The sequence below is a fragment of the Martes martes genome (assembly GCF_963455335.1).
Source record: "Martes martes genome assembly, chromosome: X".
Classification (NCBI taxonomy): domain Eukaryota; kingdom Metazoa; phylum Chordata; class Mammalia; order Carnivora; family Mustelidae; genus Martes; species Martes martes.
In genome coordinates, this window is record NC_137897.1 from 121,442,650 (window position 1) to 121,463,846 (window position 21,197).

At 40.3% G+C, this 21,197-nt stretch overlaps 1 protein-coding gene across 1 annotated transcript in view; it reads right to left on the bottom strand.

Moving 5' to 3' along the window:
• Positions 1 to 21,197, bottom strand: part of F8 (coagulation factor VIII) — a 111,613-nt gene that overhangs the window by 87,177 nt on the left and 3,239 nt on the right. The window contains exons 2-4 of the mRNA XM_080831254.1: positions 9,510 to 9,631; positions 7,777 to 7,899; positions 5,759 to 5,971 (exon numbers count right to left, since the gene is read on the bottom strand). Coding sequence (XP_080687380.1) covers positions 5,759 to 5,971; positions 7,777 to 7,899; positions 9,510 to 9,631 — 458 coding nt within the window. The remainder of the gene's footprint in view (positions 1 to 5,758; positions 5,972 to 7,776; positions 7,900 to 9,509; positions 9,632 to 21,197) is intronic.

A 21,197-nucleotide genomic window follows, 5' to 3' on the forward strand; every position in this document is an offset into this window, starting at 1 on the left:
TAGAAGCTCTACCAGGAAGGAGATGAAAACCAAATATATATTTTATTTAAATCACAACATTACACTGCCAAACTGTATTCCAGAGTGGCTATACCATTGTGAATCCCCAGCAAGAATGTATGAGACTTCCTGTTGGTCTGCATTCTTAACAGTACACTTAACAATTTTTAAATTATCACATTAGGTATTCTAATATATTTGTAGCAGTATTTCATTGTGGTTTTAATATGCATTTTCCTAATGGCCAATGATACTGGACATCTTTTCATGTATTTGGCACTTTTTATTTATGACAGAGAGAGACATAGCGAGAGAGGGAACACAAGCACAGGGGAGCTGGAGAGGGAGAAGCAGGCTCCCCGCTGCGTGGGGAGCCTGATATGGGGCTTTATCCAAGGAATCTGGGATCATGACCTGAGCCGAAGGCAGACACTTAACAACTGAGCCACCCAGTCACTCCTATTTTGTCCATTTAAAAAAATTGTTTTTCTCCTTATTATTGAGATTTGAGAACATGTTTTATATATAATACATACATGTATAATACATATATAAAACAAAAAATACCTTCATTATTGTGAACATATTTTTTATATATATCACATCAGTCCTTAGCCAGATACGTGATTGGCAAGTATTTCCTCCCAGTCTGTAGCTTGTCCCTTCATTCTCCTAAAAGTGTTTTTTTATTACAAAAGCAAAAATTACTTGTGTTGATGAAGTCACATTTATCAGTTTTTTCTTTTAGGGACTGTGTTATGTTTTCTCAAAACCCTTCTCTTAACCCCAGGTCATGAAGATATTCTACTATGTTTCCTAAAAGTGTTATGGTTGTATATATCACATTTAGAGCTATAACTCATTTTGAGTTAGTCTTTGTATAACTACAAGGTCTACGATCATTGCACCATTTGTTGACAAGATGCCTCCTTCGAGTTATTTTTGTACCAGATCAATTGGGCTTATTTTTGGGGATCTATTTCTGGACTTTTATTCTATTTCACTGATCTATAGGTCTATTCCGTTAACTAACACATGCTATGATTACTGCAGCTTTGTAGTAAATTGTAAAATTGAGTAAGATTATTACTCCAAATTTATTCTTTTGCAAAATCATTTCAGCAAATCTAGTACTTTTGCCTTCTCATATAAATTTCGGAATTAGCTTGTTTGTGACCACAAAAAAAGCTTGCTGAAAATCTACAGACTGGGGAGAACTGAGATCTTTACTATGTTGAATCTTATAGCACATAAACAGTATGTCTCTCTGATTTCTTTTACTTTGTAGTTTTCACCATACAGACAATGTGCATGTTTTGTTAGATACCTAAACTTTCAATTTTTGGAGCTATTGTAAACATTCATTCTTACATTTTGGTTTCCAGTTATTCATTGACAGTATGTAAAATACACATCTTCAAATTTTTTATTTTCATTCCAGTTAGTTAACATAGTGTAATGTTAGTTTCAGGTGTACAGTATGGTGATTCAGCAGTTCCATACTGCACCCAGTGCTCATCACAAGTGTCCTCCTTCATCCCCGCCACCTGTGTAATTCATCTTCTCCCCTCTGGTAACCATCAGTTTGTTCTATAGTTAAGCCCATTTCTTGGTTTGCCTGTTTCTTTTTTTTTTTTTTCTCATTTGCTCATTTTTTTTTTGTCTCTTAAGTTTCATGAGTGAAATCATATGGTATTTGTCTTTCTCTGATTTATTTCACTTAGCATTATACCCTCTAGTGAGATCACTGTCGTTGAAAATAGCAAGAGTTCATTCTTTTTTCATGGCTGAGTAATATTCCATTATATAATAATATTCCTACGCGTACACACACACACACACACACACCACATCACAACTTTTTTATCCATTCATCAGTCAATGAATGGATGCCCCTTTCCATAATTTGGCTATAGTAGATAACGCTGTTATAAACACTGAGGTCCATGCATGTCTTTGAATCTGTATTTTTGTGTCCTTTGGGTGAATACCCAGTAGTGCAGTTGCTGGGTCTATCTTTTGGGTAAGTACCCAGCGGTACAATAATTAGATAATAGGGTTGTGGTATTCTTAACTTTGTGAGGACTCTCCATATTGTTTTCCACAGTGGCCGCACCAGTTCCCATTCCCACCAACAGTGCAAGACGGTCCGCCTTTCTCCACATCCTCACCAACACCTGTTGTTTCCGGTGTTGTTAATTTTGGCCATTCTGAGAGGTGTGAGGTGATACCTCATTGTAGTTTTGATTTGTATTTCCCTGATCATGAGTGAGGCTGAGCACCTTTTGACATACTTGTTCATCATTTCTATATCTTTTTTCCCCCAGAAATATCTGTTTACATCCTTTGCCCATTTGGGGACTACTGAAGGGCAATAAAAACAGAAATTCACTGCCAGTTTGGTGGTACTTTAAATTCTGATGCCTTTCCTGACCTGTTTGTTCTATTTGATTTTTAGGATTCTCAAATGGCTGGGCTATGCATTTTGTCAAGGTTCTATAGTTGAGCTCAATGGGAGATAAAGGCATTATGTTTCTTCCATCTTATCCAGACTAGAATATCTGTTGACTTTTTCAAAAGATTTTACTTTTTAAAAAATTGATTTTCTTTATTTTATTTTTTACTAAAGATTTGATTTTATTATTATGCCTTTATTATTTTATTATTTTATTAAAGATTTTAATAAAGATTTGATGTGGGGCTCAAACTTAGAACCCCAAGACCAAGAGTGCCAGCCAGGTGCCTCTCTGTTGACATTTTAAGTCAATTTTCTGCCAATTAATTCTTTTGATTTTAAATTTATTTGTTTATATTTTATATGTAAACATGTTTTGATTATTTATTTATTTATTTATTTACTCACTCACTCACCCCATGTCCAGTGCAGAGCCCAACATGGGGCTTGACCTCATGACCCTGAGATCAAGACCCGAGCTGAGATCAAGAGTTGGATGCTTGGGGCGCCTGGGTGGCTCAGTCAGTGAAGCCTCTGCCTTCGGCTCAGGTCATGATTCCAGGGTCCTGGGATCGAGCCCCACGCTGGGCTCTCTGCTCAGCAGGAAGCCTGCTTCTCCCTCTCCCTCTGCCCCTCCCCCTGTTTGTGCACTCGCTCGCTCTCTCTCTCTCTCTCTCTCTCAAAAAAAAAATAAATAAAATCTTTTAAATAAAAACATGCTTCACACATCACATATTACCATGGAAATGCAAATTAAGGCAATTTGATACCACTACATACCTATAAGAATGGCCAAATTCCGAACCACTGGCAACACCAAACGCTGGTGAGGGTGAGGAACAGCAGGAAGTCTCATTCATGCGAAATGATAGAGCTACCTTGGAAAAGACGTTGGTGGTTTCTTGCAAAAGAAAGCATACTCTTGCCATACGATCCAGCAGCTATGTTCCTTGGCATTTACCTGAAGAGCCTGAGAACTATGTATGCATACAAACCTGCACATGGATATTTACAGCAGATTTATTCATAACCATTTAAAACTTGGAAGCAACTGAGATGTCCTTCACTGTGCGTGGATAAACTGTGGTCCATTCAGACAATAGAACATTACTCAGTGCTAAAAAGAAAAATACTATCAGGCCATGAAGAGACATGGAGAAAGCCTAAATGCATTACTAAGTGGAAGAAATCAATATGAAAAGACTATGTACTGTATAATATCCACTATCTGACACTCTGGAAGAGGCAAAACTATTGATAAGATAATTTAAAAACTCAGTGGTTGCTAGGGAGCGGGGCAGGAAAGAATGAAGAAGTGGGACACAGAGGATTTTTAGAACAGGATCTAACAGACTCTAACTATTCTGTATGATACTATAATGGTAGATACGTGTCATTCTACATTTGTCCAAACCTGTAGCCTGTAAACCAACAAGAGTGAACCCTCGTGCACAGTAGGACTTCGGGTGATAATGCTACGTCACCAGTTGTAACAAGCATACTGCTCTGGCGGAGGATGCTGACAGTAGGGGAGGCTGTGGGTGGGGTTATTTATTTGAGAATTCTCTACTTTCCGCCCAGTTTTCCTGTAAACCTAAAACTACTCTAAAACAAAGTCCATTTAAAAGGAAAAAGACTTCTGGGTACCGTCTAGCTCCCATGCTGAAAAGACCCTGTGGAAAGCTCCAAATATTTGAGTTTTCCAAGCCTAGGTGCCAGACATGTGAATAAAGGTTCATTCAGGATGACCTTGGCTCCAGCTCTATCTGACTACAGCCTCATCAGAAATCCTCAGACAAGAGTACTGCACACCCAGCTGCCATTCTGAGAGGCAGAGTGGCTCATACAGAATCTACAGTCCAGCCGGGGCTCCGGTGCCTTTCCTGCCCTTCTCTTCCTCTTCCAAAGCCAAGTCTTCAAAGCATGGACTAGAAAGCCTTGGGAAGAGTCGAAAGGGCATTTTGGGGCACCTGGGGGGGCTCAGTCACTTAAGTGTCCGACTCTTGATTTCAGCTCAGGTCATGATCTCATGGGTCCTGGGATCAAGCACTGAGCTGGGCTCCGTGCTCAGCATGGAGTCTGCTTGAAGATTCTCCCCCTCTCCCTCTTCCCCTCCTTCCACATGCGTGCATATGCCTGTTCTCTCTCTTCAATAAGTAAATACACAAACAAATAAATAAATAACTGGCCAGAGCATTTAAAAAAAAAAAGAAATCCTGAGATAGACCACCAAGTAAACATACTCCCAAATTCCACGAGAGACCCAAAACCCACGAGAAATGATAAATGATGATTGTAATTTTTAGCCACTAAATTGTGGGGACATGCACTAATAGTTAAAGGAGAAACAAAAGTCCCGTGAAACTGATTTCACTATTAAAAACCTAGAATTAAAGAAAATTCTGCAATGTTTACTTTCCTAATTTAGTGTAGACTCTTAAACTATAAAATAAAAACACGTTTAATGAAGAAATTTTAAAAGATTTTATTTAGGGGCACCTGGGTGGCTCAGTGGGTTAGAGTCTCTGCCTTCGGCTCAGGTCATGATCCCAGGGTCCTGCAATCGAGCCCCGCATCGGGCTCTCTGCTCGGTGGGGAGCCTGCTTCTCTCTTTCTCTCTGCCTGTCTCTCTGCCTACTTGTGATCTCTGTCTGTCAAATAAATAAATAAAACCTTTAAAAAAACATTTTATTTATTTGATAGAGAGACAGCCTGAGCATAAGGAGAGGCAGAGGCAGAGAGAGAAGCAGTCTCCACACTGAGCAGGGAGCCCAATGTGGGGCTTCACCCAGGATCATGACCTGAGCTGAAGGCAGACGCTTAACTGACTGAGCCACCCAGGTGCCCGAGGGTTAATTAAATTTAAGATGATTTTTAGAACAAGTTACAAATGTTTACTCTTCTCCGATTTTTTTTTTTAAGTAGGCTCCACACCCAGCACAGAGCCCAGTGCAGAGCTCAGTGTGGGGCTCGAATTCACGACTCTGAGATTAAGACCTGAGCTGAAATCAACAGTTGGACTTAACCGACTGAGCCACCCAGGCGCCCTGCTTTTCTACAAGTTTTAAATGCTTTTGGGACACAGATGACACAGATGGATGTGTTTATCTCCAGAAGGCTTTCAGGGAACTTAACACAAAATTTACAAAAGGAACTACTGAGACAGTCCATAGAATGCAATATTTTCTTTCCACGGGTGTGTTGCTAAGGAAAAGAAGCCTCTTTTAGATGAAAACACAGATGCTTTAATAATTGGCCCTTCCCTGCTTATTTCGTCTGAGTCCTACCCTCTCTCACACTTACCTTCTTTGCAAACCAGCAGGGCTCCGATGAGGCCTGAATTCAGGTCTTTCACCAGGTCCACATGAGAAAAATATGAGTAGGTGAGACATGGCGGATCAGAGGCCATTGGACCATTCTCTTTCAGGACCTGCCAGACATAGGTATGGCTTTCACCAGGAATGACTTTATCATCTTCCTTCTCCTTTTGGCTGGTCTGATCCTCATATTCAGCACCTAAAGCAAGAAGAGATAAAACTGTCCTTTCCATATGCATTGTTCACTCAAGGAAATATAGTAAGTTTATTATTATCAGTAGATTCTACACAAGAAATAGACTTTCTGCAACTTAATTTGGAAGACTATCAAGCAGCCTCATATATTCCGCAGAAGTTGTAGACCACTAATGCAAACATGAGGGGTTGAGTGGTTCTCACTGTGACCTCCAGGTTCTAACCAATACTACTACTTCTATCGTTGCATCTTTTTACCTAGTTCATATCAATTCAACTCAACAGACATACATTGGTTATGTACTTTGTTTCCGACTCTTTAATGAGCACTGGTGAAGGTCACGGAAAGATGAGATACAGAGATTTTCAAAAGTGTTTTTAAGAGAGGGGAGGGGGAATGAGGGCAGAGGGACTGGGAACAAGAGAATCTTCAGCAGACTCCACACCCCACACAGAGGCTGACATGGGGCTCCATCTCACGATCCTGAGATCATGACCTGAGCCAAAGTGTAGAGTCTGACACTTAACCAACGGAGTGGCCCAGGTGGCCATTTTTAGAAATGTTTTTAACTTGGCTCTTCTCTGGAGGAGGAGATCACATCAGGGGCAGATATTTTCTGGCTGTCTCATGCTTAGTGATGTTAAAATTAACCCATGGATTAGTTTGATACCTCGATTCTAAATTGAGCACTATCTGTGTTCACTGTTAATGAAGTGTCTTTGCTTCTAGGTCATCTCAGTGGACAGAAGTAGAGAATATTTAAAGGAACTGACATAATGCCTTATGCTTCTACTGAAACACTTTCCTAGCAACTTCACCATAACTTCCTGGGTTTATAATGGTCTCTGGAGTTCCAGAGCAGCCCAAAGCACTGAGAGGGCTCTTCGTTTATACCTTATCTTATCCCATCACATCTATACATCTGAGAGCGGGACCTCACCAACAGAGCAGTACAAGAGACCCCTGCACTGCCCCTACTCTGCCTTTACTTTTACTACAGACTTTCAGCAGCCAAAGGCCACCTCCAAAGTACAGGTGGGTAGTCCCCACTCTAAAGTGATCCTCTCCAGTGTATAGGGACACCCTCTTCAGTGTGCACTAGATACTACTGGCTTCATCTAGAAGCAACATCAGACCAACAGCTGTGCTTGCCAGAGAGTTGTAGACGTTTTTAAAAACCTGAGTTGGCCCCTGGGGATGGAGTGTGTGGTTAAGGTGCCTGTGTGATCATGGGCTGATATTAAATTCTAGAGAGCAGATACATTTGGATAGAGAGGAAGGGAGCCTGAGGGGTTAGATAAAGGGATTCAACTATATAATGTTTAATTTCCTAAAGCAAAGATGGCAAAATTTTAAGATTTGGCAAAGTGATGAGCACCTGGGTGGTGCAGTTGGTTAAGTGTCCAACTCTTGGTTTCGGCTCAGGTCATGATCTCAGGATCATGGGATCGAGTCCTACGATGGGCTCTGTGCTCTCTCTTTCTAATAAATAAACAAATCTTTAAAGAAAAAAACAAGATTTGGCAAAGTGAGGTGATGGTTACGTGTTTGTGTGCTATATTATTTTCTATACCTTTCTTTGTTTGAAGCATTTCATTAAGAAATGAATATCCTTTTTCCTAATGGTAGGATCTGGAAAGAGGTGTGGGAGGTCTGATAAGAGGCCAACAATGTGTAAAGCTGTCTTGGGGTGAGGATGGCCAGGTAGCACTGAGGTGATGTATTATGAACTTAGTGAGTGCACCATTCACTAGCTATAAGACCTTTATCCCTGAGATGACAGGAGAATAGGAGGGCATTTGACTCACCTTCAGAAGCTTTCCAGTAGGATACACCAACAGCATGAAGACTGACAGGATGAGAAGCCATGTTCTTAAGTATGATGACCACTGTGTCATAAACCTCAGCCCGGATGGTAGGACCCAACAGACCTGTGAGAATGAGATGCCCCCTAAAGGTTACTTTGAGAGTGGTACTCCAGAAAACCTGCTATTATGAAAGTGATGGCCAAAGTCACAGTGGAAAAACATGCACCTGTGATTACTGATAAAAAGCAGTAATTGACCAAATAAATGCATAAACTGCTATCACCACCTCAGTGTCATGGTTGTTGTGAGGATAGATTTCTGGTAATTCACTCAATGCATTCATTCATTCAACTCATAGTTGAGTTCCTACTATATTCTAGGAATTGCCCTAGGCACTGGAGATGCAGTAGTGAACAAGACAGATCATGGAAATTACATTCTGGAGAATATAATTAAGCACATAAAGAAATAAACAAGAAATATTCTGATTGTTGTAAACGCTATAAAAGATGGTGGTGTGCTAGAAAGTTATGAAGCAGGAGACGGAATCCTTTAAATATATATAGTGGTCAGGAAGGGCATCTTTGAGGAGGTGGCATTTGAGCAGTGATCGGACTAATTGAAAAGAAGCAAGATTTGTAAATATCTAGTAGAATAACATCCAAAGCAGATAAAACAAATGGAAAAGTCCTGAGACAGGAATAATCTTGACATAGTTGAGTAACGTGTGAATGAGCAGGGGAATAGCAAAAAATAAGGTTATAAAGGCAGGCAGGGAACATAACATGTAGGACTTTGTAAGCCACGGGAGTTTGCGTGCATTTGGAACTTACAAGAAGAAAGCAGACTTGGGACTTGTTTTAGTTGAAGAGTCAACAAGACTTGCTGATGGACTGGAAGTCAGAGAGCAGCCAGGGATAATTCCTGAGGTTTGGGTTTGTGCAACTGGGTGGCAGTCAGGCCATGATTCAGAAAAGTAAGAAAATCAAGACTTCTGACTTATGGACATATTAAGTATAAGATGCCTACAAATAATTTATTGAATGAAGTAGATTCAAAGGGACAAAAATATGAAAGAGATTTATTTTTCATAGATTCTAACTGTGTTATGTGGAGGGGCACCTGGGTGGCTCAGTCAGTTAAATGTCTGCCTCTGGCTCAGGTGATGATCTCAGGGTCCTGGGATCGAGGCCTGCATTGGGCTCTCCACTCAGCGGGGAGTCTGCTTCTCTCTCTTCCTCTGCACTGCCCCCTGCTTGTACTCTCTCTCTTTGTGTCAAATAAATAAAATCTTTTAATATAAATAAAACCTTTATATATATGTATACATAAAGATTTTATTTATTTATTTGACAGACAGAGATCACAAGCAGGCAGAGAGGCAGCCAGAGAGAGAGGGGGAAGCAGGCTCCCCGCGGAGCAGAGAGCGCGATGCGGGGCTCGATCCCAGGACCCTGAGATCATGGCCTGAGCTGAAGGCAGAGGCTTTAACCCACTGAGCCACCCAGGTGCCCCAATAAATAATATCTTAAAAAAACCCTGTATTGGTCAGGTCCAAGACCCAGAGCACTCTGACATCCAGAGAACAAGCAGAGGAGGAAAGCCCGGCAAAGAGACTGAGAATCTTCAGTCAGTACTTCCCCAACAGGTGGTAGTAAGGGAGGCCTGGGGCATCCTTGCTAGAGCATCAGATACTCAGTTCCATAATAAACAGTCAATATTGTTTATATTACCCATCCACGGTGGCCTGGGTTTGGCAATGTTGAAAAGGTCATCTGTAAACTCTACAAACACAGTCTTTTTGTACATGACTGATGTGTTGAATGGCAAAGAACTTGGCACCCTAGGGGAAAACCTGTGTGAAGAAAGGGAAAAGTCATTCATTTTGGTGGACCTTCTTTGAACCCACTTTTCAGCAGCTAGAAGTAAAGCTTCCATCCCACCCTCCTCCACTGTTAAAAAGGCAAACTGGAAACTATATAAATCCCTACTATAGACGGGTTCCCAACATTTTCCCCTCTCTCTACCTGACAAGTGGTCATTATACTTAAGAACATGGCTTCTCATCCTGCCAATGTCCATGCTGCTGGCCCAGGTTTGAATCCTGAGTATACCCGTCACTAGCTGTGAGACTTTGCATTCAATTTTCCTTTACCCCTGAGATGACAGAATAGGAGGACACTTGACTCACCTTCAAAATGAAAAACTCGGTGCTAGGACAGAATATTTATACAGAATTCTCAAAAATAACAAGACAGTGCAATTTCAAAATGGGTCAAACTCTGAACAGAGAGTTCATCAAAGGAAATACAGGAACAGCCAGTTACACACACAAAGATGCTCAGAATCTCTAGTCATCAGAGAAATGCAAATTAAACCTATAGTGGATACCACCACAGACTGCGCTAAGATGAAAACACTGATACATTAGGTGCCATATGATAAAATAAATCACAAATCATGCATGCTAGTTCAACTGATCCCCCTTTCATTCTCCATTTAAAATCCAACCCTTGCTTTGTAGTAACACCAGGAAGGAAAGAGCGGCTGGTCCTTCAGAGCAGAATGGGGGATGTGTACATGAAACCTAGTGGGTGGATTCTCCTTACATCACGGTTTGTATGGCAGTGTTTGCTTTGGTAAATAGGATAGAAACAGGTAAGAAGAGAGTAGAGGGCCTCATTATAAAAAGACACGTAGATGCATTTCAGTGCTCCAGGTGGTCTGAACTGCTGAGCCAGTAACCCTGTGCATTCTCTGCCTGGTTACTGCCAAGTGTCAGGGTCTAGATCTGACGGTGGACAGCAAGCTCAGGCACCACCCAGCCAGCCCCTTCCGGTTTCTGGATAAGGACAAGGTTCCAGGAACATGGATGAATGGCCACACAGGGACCCCCACCCTTACTACTTGGTGTCAAACCCATTTCCTGGTCCTCTGCATAAATTTTGGGTCTGCGAACCAATGCTTTTTCAGTCTGACTAATGTCAGAAACAATTAAGTTTTCATTTGCATGTCTCCTCTCAACATTTGTAGACTTGGTTGTAATTCGAACGAGGGCAGTTTTCATCTATCACTCCCCTGAAGCCTAGTGCACTCATTTCAGAGCTCAGCTAGGGGTAAAGGTATCAGGGGGGCTCTAATTAGTGTGGTAAAACACATAAAACATAAAATTCACTCTTCAACATGTTGAAGTGTATAGTTCAGTGGTACTAAGTACAACCATCACCACCATCTAGCTCTGTAACTCTTACCTTGCAAAACTGAAACTCAATACCCATTAAACAATAACTTGTCCTTCTCCACTCCCCTCAGCCTCTGAAACCACCATTCTGTTTTCTGTTGCTATGATTTTGACCATTCTAGGGACCTCATATAAGTGGGATTATAAGGTATTTGTCTTTTTGTGACTGGTTTAATGTCCTTAAGATTGATCCATGTTGTAGCAGGTGTCAAAATTCTCTTCCTTTTTAAGGCTGAATAACATTGCACTGTATGAATAGACCACACGTTGTTTATCCACTCGTCCATAGACAGACACTTGGGTTGCTTCCATGCTTTAGCTATTGAGAATAATGCTGCTGTGAACATGGTTATACACATATCTCTTCAAGATCCTGCTTTCAGTTATTTTGAGTAAATACCCAGAAATGGAATTAATGGATTATATGGTAATTTTCAAAAAGTTTTTAAGAGTCACCAGCCTCTTTTTCACAGGGGCACCACCATTTTATATTCCAACCAACAGTGCAGAAGTGTTCCAATGCCTCTACATCCTCACCAACACTTATTTTCTGGTTTTCTTTGTATAATAGCCATTCTAATGGGTGAGAGATTCTATCTCTTTGTGGTTTTAATTTGTATTTCCCTAGGTGAGTTTGAGCATCTTTTCATGTGCTTATTGGCCATTTGTATACATTCTTTGGAGAAATGTCTATTCAAGTCCGTTTTGTCCATTTCTGAATTAGGTTGTTTGCTTACTTTTTCTTTTTAAGATTTTATTTTTTAAGTGATCTCTACTCCCAACATGGGGCTTGAACTCACAACCCTGAGACCAAGAGTCCCATGCTCCACTGATTGAGCCAGCCAGGCACCCCTTCCCTATTGAGTTTTAAGGAGTTCTCCATATACAGGTTTCCCCTGCTATCTAAAAGTAGAACATGCCTATGAAACCTTTTGTAAACTGAAATGGCAGAAAACAAAGAAGCAACTTCCATTCTGTAAAAGGCACAATCCTCTTCAGATTTTTTTTTAGTTAGTGAAAACAGATACTAAAGTAGATAGTTTGTAAAAGCAAAGCATTGTAAAGCAAACTTTCAGATAGTGGGGGAAATGTATATTTTGGATATTAATCTCTTAGTAATTTAAAAAAGATTTTATTAAAAAAATAAAAATAAAAAAGTTTTTATTATATAAATAATAAACTTATTTTTTTAATAAATGGGGAAAGAGGTAGAGGGAGAGAATCTTCAAGCAGACTTTCTGCTGAGCATGAAGACCAATGTCAGTCTCACGACCCTGAGATCATGACTTGAGCTGAAATCAAGAATCAGATGCTCAACCAACTAAGCCACCCAGGAACCCCAAGAGTCCCTTTGACAGACTCATGAGTAGCCTGGATATGGCTAAGGAAGGAATCTCTGAGCTTGAAACTATGACCACAGGAGATTTTAAACTTAAAAGCAAAGAGAAAAAAACAGAGTGATGAAAACCAGATTAGAATATCCAAGCACTGTGGGACAACTACAAAAGTTGTAATACATATGATGGAATAGCAGAAGAAAAAGAAAGAAAGGAAGGAACAGAAGTAGTATTTGAAGCAATAATGAGAATTTCCCCCAAATTAATGTCATACACCAACACACAGATCTAGGAAGCTCAGAGGGCACCATGCAGGACAAATGCCCCCCAAAACGATTTATTTCTAGGCATATCATATTCAAACTTCAGAAAATCAAAGGTAAATAAAACATCTTGAAAGAAACCACAGGGAAAACACCTTACCCAAAGAGGAACAAAGAAAAGAATTACATGCAACTTCTCCTCAGAAAACATGCAAGCAAGAAGAGAGTAGAGTGTTGCATATCTAAAGTGTTGGGAGGAAGAAAAACAACAACCAACCTCGAATTCTGTACCCTGCAAAATTATCTTTCAACAGTGATGGAGAAATAACAACTCCCACACAGACAAAAATTGAGGCAATTTGCTGACAGTAGAGCTGCCTTACAAGAAATATTACAACAAACTACACAGAAAGAGGGAAATTAAAATTAAAATTAAAATTAAGAACTCAGATCTACATAAAGAAAGGAAGAGCATCAAAGAATGAAAAAGTGGAGAGTATCCACCGCAAAAAAGGCACTAAGCCTCAATCACTGCAACTCCAACCCTGCCGGAACGGACATATGAATGGAGGAGCCACGGTGAAGCCTGCTCGTGGACATGACATCACAGACTCACCAAAGCTGCTCCAGTGACTGCTGCTGGAGTGTCCACCTTGACAGCCAGAGACCAGCACTGAGCCCCTGATATGTCACAACAGCCCAAGGAAACGATTCAGATACTTAGCGAGCCTCGATAAGTACCAATAAACTTCCTGCGTGCCTGCACACACGCATGAAGAGAAAAAAAGCAGACATCCTTTTCTTTTTTATTTTTTCATTTGTGTGCTTAAAAAGCTATAAAGTCGCTCAAGGAAGCACAGATGTTCTCATTATTTGAACAATGTTTGCTGGAAAGAATGTTTTTTATCTGCGTTGTTTTCGGACATTCCGCGGCAGCTGGGAATCTGTGACAAAGCCGCCGCCCGAGGTCAGCGGACGACGTCAGCAGGACACCGTGGGGGGACTCCCCAGAAGTTCGGACGCGCCGAGGCACTTCCCAGTGGAAGCGCAGCTCGGAGCCCAGAGACCTCCTCGGCGAGGCACAGGGTGACCCTCCAGCCACCGAAAGCACCTTTGCACCTGCATATCAAGCTGGCCCATCTGTAAATAAAGCTCAGGTTTTCTCCTCCACTAGCAGCAGGTCATCAGGGCTCCCCTACGCGACCCTGGGTGTAATCTGAAGTAGAGGTACGAATCTTCACATTGTACGTTAGTGCCACCAGAGAGCATCGACCCTGGACAAGATGACTGGCAATTAACATCAGCCAGCCTCTGTATGGGCCACCCCAGTGTTGGCAAAATGTGAGTTAAGTGGTGCTTCAAGACGGATCAGGATGGAGACGGACAAGGCCCACCACAGCCGGCCCGACTTGGGACGACTCAGGTCACTCCAGCTCCAGAGCTCCCCGCGGGGTCAGCCTGCCCCGCAGCCCAGCTTCTCGCTGGGCCCACCCCCGCTTCTTCCCTGTCCTCCCCTTCCCGGGTGCGGGTCCTCTGAGCGCTCTCCATAAACTTCCCGCACGGCCACGGTCCCTTTCCAGGGAGCCCAACCCCATATCAATTCATATTTAAATGTGCTCTAATTTCATCCATCTCTAAAACTTCCCATGGCACTAGCCTTGGCATAAACCTACACGGCTTGTAGTCACTGAACAATATCATCTGGTGCCCATACCATCAATTGAACCCCTCTGTTCAGCCCACTTGTCCCATCTCCCAGCCACTTTGAGAACTATGCCCTTCCACACTCATCAACTCACCCCTTTTTCCATTTTGTCTCCCTGGTTCTGCAGAGTCTACTCCACCCAGTTTTTCTAAAGCTTCCACCACTTTCTAACAAAACTGAGACCCATGTCAAGAGACAGGTATTTTGACGTCCAATAGTGCTGTGCTTCCACTTCAATATTTCTGACTAAACTGAAAATGTAAGACACACAGAATGTTTACTAGAGGGAACAGGATCCGGAGCACACAGAAATACTTCTTTTCTCCCTCTAAGGAAAGAGGCAAAAATCAGAGGCAAAAGAAATAAGCTTGTGGGACAGAGAAACAGAAAGACTAGGCGCTATTCAAGGGGCCATTCCTAAGAGCATCAGCACCACCCAGGTCTCTGACTCAGTTCTGAGATGTGCATATTTAGGACCTTTTCTGTTAGAGTGAAGAGTTTCCACTGGTGCAGAAACACGTGATGTACGTGCCTGTGTCAGTTTCACAGTAATCTGCACAGTAAGTGACAAAATGTTCCAGGGTACATGGGTTTTACTCCTTCCTAACTTCTGTGGGATTTTTGTTTATGCATTTCCCTTGGGATTCGATATTTAAATCTTGCCAAATCTACTTAGCAACAATGTCCTTCACATGAACTGTTCTTTCACATTTTATCTAAAAAGAATCGGAAAACCTATTATATTCCCTGACCTTTGCTTAGAAGAAGTTGAGCAGCTGCAGGAACAGATAATATAAAACTGAATTTCCCCAGATGTTTATTTCAAAACTTGGCAGAGGTTGTCAGGATGTGTCCAGAGTCAGCTTATCCCGTTAATCAGTATCAAAATAATCCAGGCTATAAAATGGTATCATCAAAATAAACATTCTATCAACTTCTTCCCAGTAAAAATACATGTGACTGCCCACACAACAACAGAAAGCCAGATGACAAATAAATCATTTTCTCCATTGAATTCACTGTAGCACAGGCTGTATGCTAGATGGAAGCTACAGTACAAAATACAATGTAGTAAGTACAATTATTTTAATAATTTTTAACAAGATGTACATTAATGGGTAAGCGGCTGATTGTTCAGTTAGAGATCAGGCTACTGACCATCTGGGCCTCTACTTTAGGGCCATTAACACTGCACAACTGCAGGGTATATAGACTATAGAAGGAACTTGAATCCATTCCTCATACTACAGATAAAAATTAATTCAGCATATCCAAGGCCTAAATATAAGAGCTAATACTATAAAACTCATGGGAGCAAATATAGGCATAATTCTAACCCTTAGACAAGACATCAAAAGCACAAGGAACCAAAGGAAAAAAAAATAGATAAACTGGACTTCATCAAAATGAAAAACTCGGTGCTAGGACAGAATATTTAAAATGAGTACATCTGAAAACACATCCAGAATATATACAGAATTCTCAAAAATAACAAGACAGCGCAATTTCAAAATGGGCCAAACTCTGAACAGAGAGTTCATCAAAGGAAATACAGCCAGTCACACATGCAAAGGTGCTCAGAATCCTTAGTCATCAGAGAAATGCAAATTAAACCTACAGTGAGATACCATCACAGAGTCATTAAAATGACTAACGTAAATACTGGCAACATCAAGTATTGTCCAGGATGTGTTGCAACTGGCACTGTCATGTGTAGTTGGTGGGAGTATAACATGGTGCAACCATTTCAGAAATCTGTTGGCAGTTCTTATAGTTAAACATGCATTTCCCGTATCATCCAGCAATTTCATTCTTAGACGTCTGACTAAGATAAATGAAAACAGATGTCCACACAAAAGCTTGTACAGGACTGCTCACAGCAGGTGTCTTTCTCTTAGCCCCCAAACTGGAAACAATCCAAACGTCATGTGGCAGTGAATGGACACACCAATTGTGATATATTCCCATAATGAAGCAGTAATCAGCAACACAAAGAATAAAACTACTTTGTGCAACAATCTGGATGAATTTCTAAATCATGATGGTAAACATAAAAAGCCAGACACTGAAGAGTGCATACTGTATGATTCTAATGATATATAAATCTTAAACAGTCAAAAATGAATCCAGAAAGCAGCCTGTTGCCAAGGGCCAGGTCAAGATAGGGAGACTCACTGGAAAGTTGCGGAAGGACTGATATAAATGTTCTGTGTGTTGATTAAAGTAGCGGTGATGTAACTTGTATGCATTTGTCAAAACTTACCAAACTGCACATTAAAAATCTGTGTGTTTCACTGTATGTAAATTATACCTGTGGTAGGCAAAATTTTGCTTCTCTTTGCCTTTCCCCTTTGGTGTTATGCTCATGAATATGTTATTTTACACAGCTAAAGAAACTTTGTGGGTGGAATTAAAGTTGCTAATTAGCTGGTCTTGAGAAGGAGAGATTATCCTGATATATCTGAGTGGACCCAAAGTAATCATAAGGTTCTTAAAAGTGTAACAGGAAGGCAGAAAAGAAGGCAGAAAAAAAGAAGGAGAGATTATCCTGATATATCTGGGTGGACCCAAAGTAATCATAAGGTTCTTAAAAGTGCAACAGGAAGAGAGATACGTTAGAAGTTGAAGTCAGAATGATTTAAAGCATGAGAAAGACTCAGTGCACTCTTCCTAGTCTGAGGATGAACGGCCCTACGTGGAACTTCAGAGAAGGAGATGAATTCCAGTAACAATGGCAGCCCTGTCAACAATTTGATTTTGGTCTTGTATGACCCTGAGTAGGGTGCTTGGTCCAGCCCGCCTGGCTTTTGAGCCACTAAAATCGTAATAAATACTTGGGTGTTGTTGAAAGCCGTGAAGTTTGAGGTAATGTGTTACACAGCAAGAAGAAACTATTATAATACTCAAAGTTGATCCAAATACTAAGAAATAACTGACAAACAAATAAAAATGCTATTAAAATTCATGCTCCTAAATGAAGCTGGTTCTTTGAAAAAATTAATGAAATTGATAAACCTCTAGCCACACTTATCAAAAAGAAAAAAGATCCAAATACATAAAATCACAAATGAGAGAGGAGAAATCACAACCAACACTACAGAAATACAAACAATTGTAAGCGAACGTTATTGAAAACCACGCGCCAACAAATTGGACAACCTACAAGAAATGGATACAGCGCTAGAAACACATAAACTATAAAAGCTGAAACAGGAAAAAATAGAAAAGTTGAACAGATTCATAACCAGTAAAGATATTGAATCAGTAATCAAAAAATCTCCCAACAAACAAAACTCCAGGACCAGATGGCTTCCCAGGAGAATTGTACCAAACATTTAAAGAAGAATTAACACCTATTCTTCTCAAACTATTCCAAAAAATGGAAAAGGAAGCAAAACTTGCAAATTCAATCTATTACCCTGTTCCCAAATGAGATAAAGACCCCGCTAAAAAAGAGAACAACAGGCCAACAACCCCAATGAACATGGATGCAAAAATTCTCAGTAAAATACCAGCCAACTAAATCCAACAGTACATTAAAATAACCATTCACCACGATTGAGTGGGATTTATTCCTGGGTTGCAAGAGTGGTTCAATATTCAATCAATCAGTGTGATACACATTAATACAAGAAAGGACAAGAACCATATGATCATTTCGGTAGATGTAAAAAAAGCATCTGACAAAGCACAACATCTATTCATGATAAAAACCCTCAACAAAGTAGGTTTAGAGGGAACATAACTCAACATAATAAAGGCCAACTATGAAAAACTCACAGCTAACAACATCTTCGATGGGGAAAAACTGAGTTTTTCTCCTAAGGCCAGGGAGCATAACAGGGATGTCCAGTCTCACCACTTTTGTTCAACATAGTACTGGAGGTCCTAGACACAGTAATTTGACAACACAAAGAAATAAAAAGCATCCAAATCCACGAGGAAGAAATCAAACTTCAACTATTTGTAGATGACATGCTACTCTATGTAAAAAGCCTGAAAGACTCCACCAAAAAACCTACTAGAACTGATACACAAATTCAGTAAAGTCGCAGGATATACAACATGCAGAAATCTGTTGCATTTCTATACAACGATAATAAAACAGCATAAAGAGAAATTAAGGAATCAGTTCCATTTACAATCAAAATAATAAGTACCAAAAATAATAAGATAATAAGATGAAAAGAAGATAATAATAAGATAAAAATAATAAGATACCTAGGAATAAACCTAACCAAAGAAGTTGAAAGACCTGTACTCTGAAAACTATAAAATACAGATGAAAGAAACTGAAGAGATGTAAAAAAAACAAACAAAAACAAAAACAAAACTCCATGCTCATGGATGGGAAGAACAAACATTGTTAAAAATGTCTATAGCATGGAGGACATTAGGGGAAGGAAGGGAAAGCTGAAGAGGGGGTTGGGAATCAGAAGGGGAGACGATTGTAAGAGACTATGGACTCCGTACTCCAGGAAACAATCTGAGGGTTTCAGAGGGGAGAGGGGTGGGTGGATGGGATAGCCTGGTGATGGATATTGAAGGCACATGTTGCAATGAGCAATGGGTGTTATATGCAAACAATGAATCATGGAACACTACTAAAAGGCAACCTACAAAATAGAAGATAATTGCAAATAACATAGCTGATAAAAGGTTAGTAAAAGTTAGAACTTATAAAACTCAACACCCAAAGAATGAATCATTCAATTAAAAAATGGGCAGAAGACATGAGCAGACCTTTCTCCAAAGAGGACATCCAGATGGTCAACAGACACATGAAAAGATGCTCAACATCACTCAGCATCAGGGAGATGTAGATCAAAACCACAATGAGATCCCACCTCACACTAGTCAGCACGGCTAAACTCAACAACACAAGACACAGGTGGAAAAAGGGTGAACTGTTGGTGGGAATGCAAACTGGTGCAGCCACTCTAGAAAACAGTATGGAGGGTCCTCACAAAGTTAAACGCAGAACCAACGTACAACCCAGCAACTGCACTACTAGTTATTTACCCAAATACAAAAAGAATAATTCAAAGGGATATGTGCACCCCAATGTTTATAGCAGCATTATCTACAGTAGCCAGATTATGGAAACAGCCCAAGAGTCACTGACTGATAAAGAAGATGTGGGGTATACATATATAAACATTACTAAGCCATCAAAAAGAATGAACTCTTGCCATTCGCAATGGCATGAACGGAGCCAGAGAGTATGATGCTAAGTGAAGTCAGTCAGAGAAAGAGAAGTACCATATGACTTCACTCATATGTGGAATTTAAGAAACAAAACAAGCAAAGAAGAAGAGAGATAAACCACAAAACACTCTTAAGAGAACAAACTGATGGTTACTAGAGAAGAGGAGCCTGGGTTAGTGTTGAGGAGGGCACTTGGAGATTAAGGCTGAGCACCAGGTGTTGAATGGAAGTGTTGCATCACTATACTGTACACCTGAAACTAAGTAACCCTAACTGATCCGTTAACTAACTGGGATTTAAATAAAAACTTCAGAAAAATAAAGAAAAAAATTATGTTTCTAAATGAAACCCAAGACAATATTATAAACTGCTGTAAATAATGAAAACTTCATATCATAACCTATGTGACATGCAAACATTGTTCTCTGAGAAAAACGTACAACTTTAAACGCCTTCACTATTAAAAACAAAGGACAAAGGAAAAATAACATCACTTTTCCTAAGGTATTAGAAAAAATGGGGCACCTGGGTGGCTTAGTGGGTTAAGCCTCTGCCTTCGGCTCAGGTCATGATCTCAGGGCCCTGGGATTGAGCCCCGCATCGGGCTCTCTGCTCGGCAGGGAGCATGCTTCCTCCTCTCTCTCTCTCTGCCTGCCTCTCTGCCTACTTGTGATCTCTCTCTATAAAATAAAAAAATAAAATCTTAAAAAAAAAGAAAAAGATGCAGCACAATAAGCCAAAAGAAACTAAGAGATCGTTGACAAAAATAAAATCTAAAAATAAACATTAAAAAATAACTGGGGTGGGTGGCGCAGTGTGGCACAGTTGGTTGAGTGTCCAACTCTTGGTTTCAGCTTGGGTCATGAGCTCAGGGTCGTGAGATCAAGTCCCACGTTGGGCTCAGCATTCAGCACTGAGTTGCTGCAGATTCTCTCTCCCTCTCCTTCTGCCCCTCCTGCTTGTGCTCTCAAATGAATAAATAAACCTTTAAAAAAACTGGGCAAAACAAAGAAACTTAGAAGCTCATTGTTTGAAAAGAGCATCACCAACAACAAAATAGACAAATCCCTTGCAAACCTGTTTGTGGATAAAAGATAAATACCAAATATACAGGAATTTAAGAAAAAGAAAGGGCACAAATCTTAGATAATGTGGCAACAGAATTGAAAAAATAAAGTGATTACCTGCACAGATATAAAATTATTAAAACTGACTTCAAAAAAAGTTGAAACTTGATTTGAGTAATTTTCACAGAAGAGCCTGAAGAGATGATTAAAAATATTGCAAATGTCGTGCTCGCTTCGGCAGCACATATACTAAAAATATTGCAAATGTCACCTGGAGCAAACAGACTCATAAATGAGCTTTATCTAACTTTTAAACAATAGGCAACTCTAATGTCATTTGAGCTATAAAAGAAAAAGATGGAGCACTCAGCGATTCATTTGATACAAGCAGTAAAATTTCAATACCCAAATCTAGTAATAGTAAAAATAGAGCTATAGATCAATCTCACATAACAAAGGCACGCAGTGTTTATACCTCGACTGTCCTCTGCTCTACCAGCTGAGCTGCCAAAGGGTGGTACGAAGGCATAGAGCATTCAAAGAAATATTAGCACATAGAACCCAGCAATAATCAAATTATAGTATAGATTGTAGTCCAGG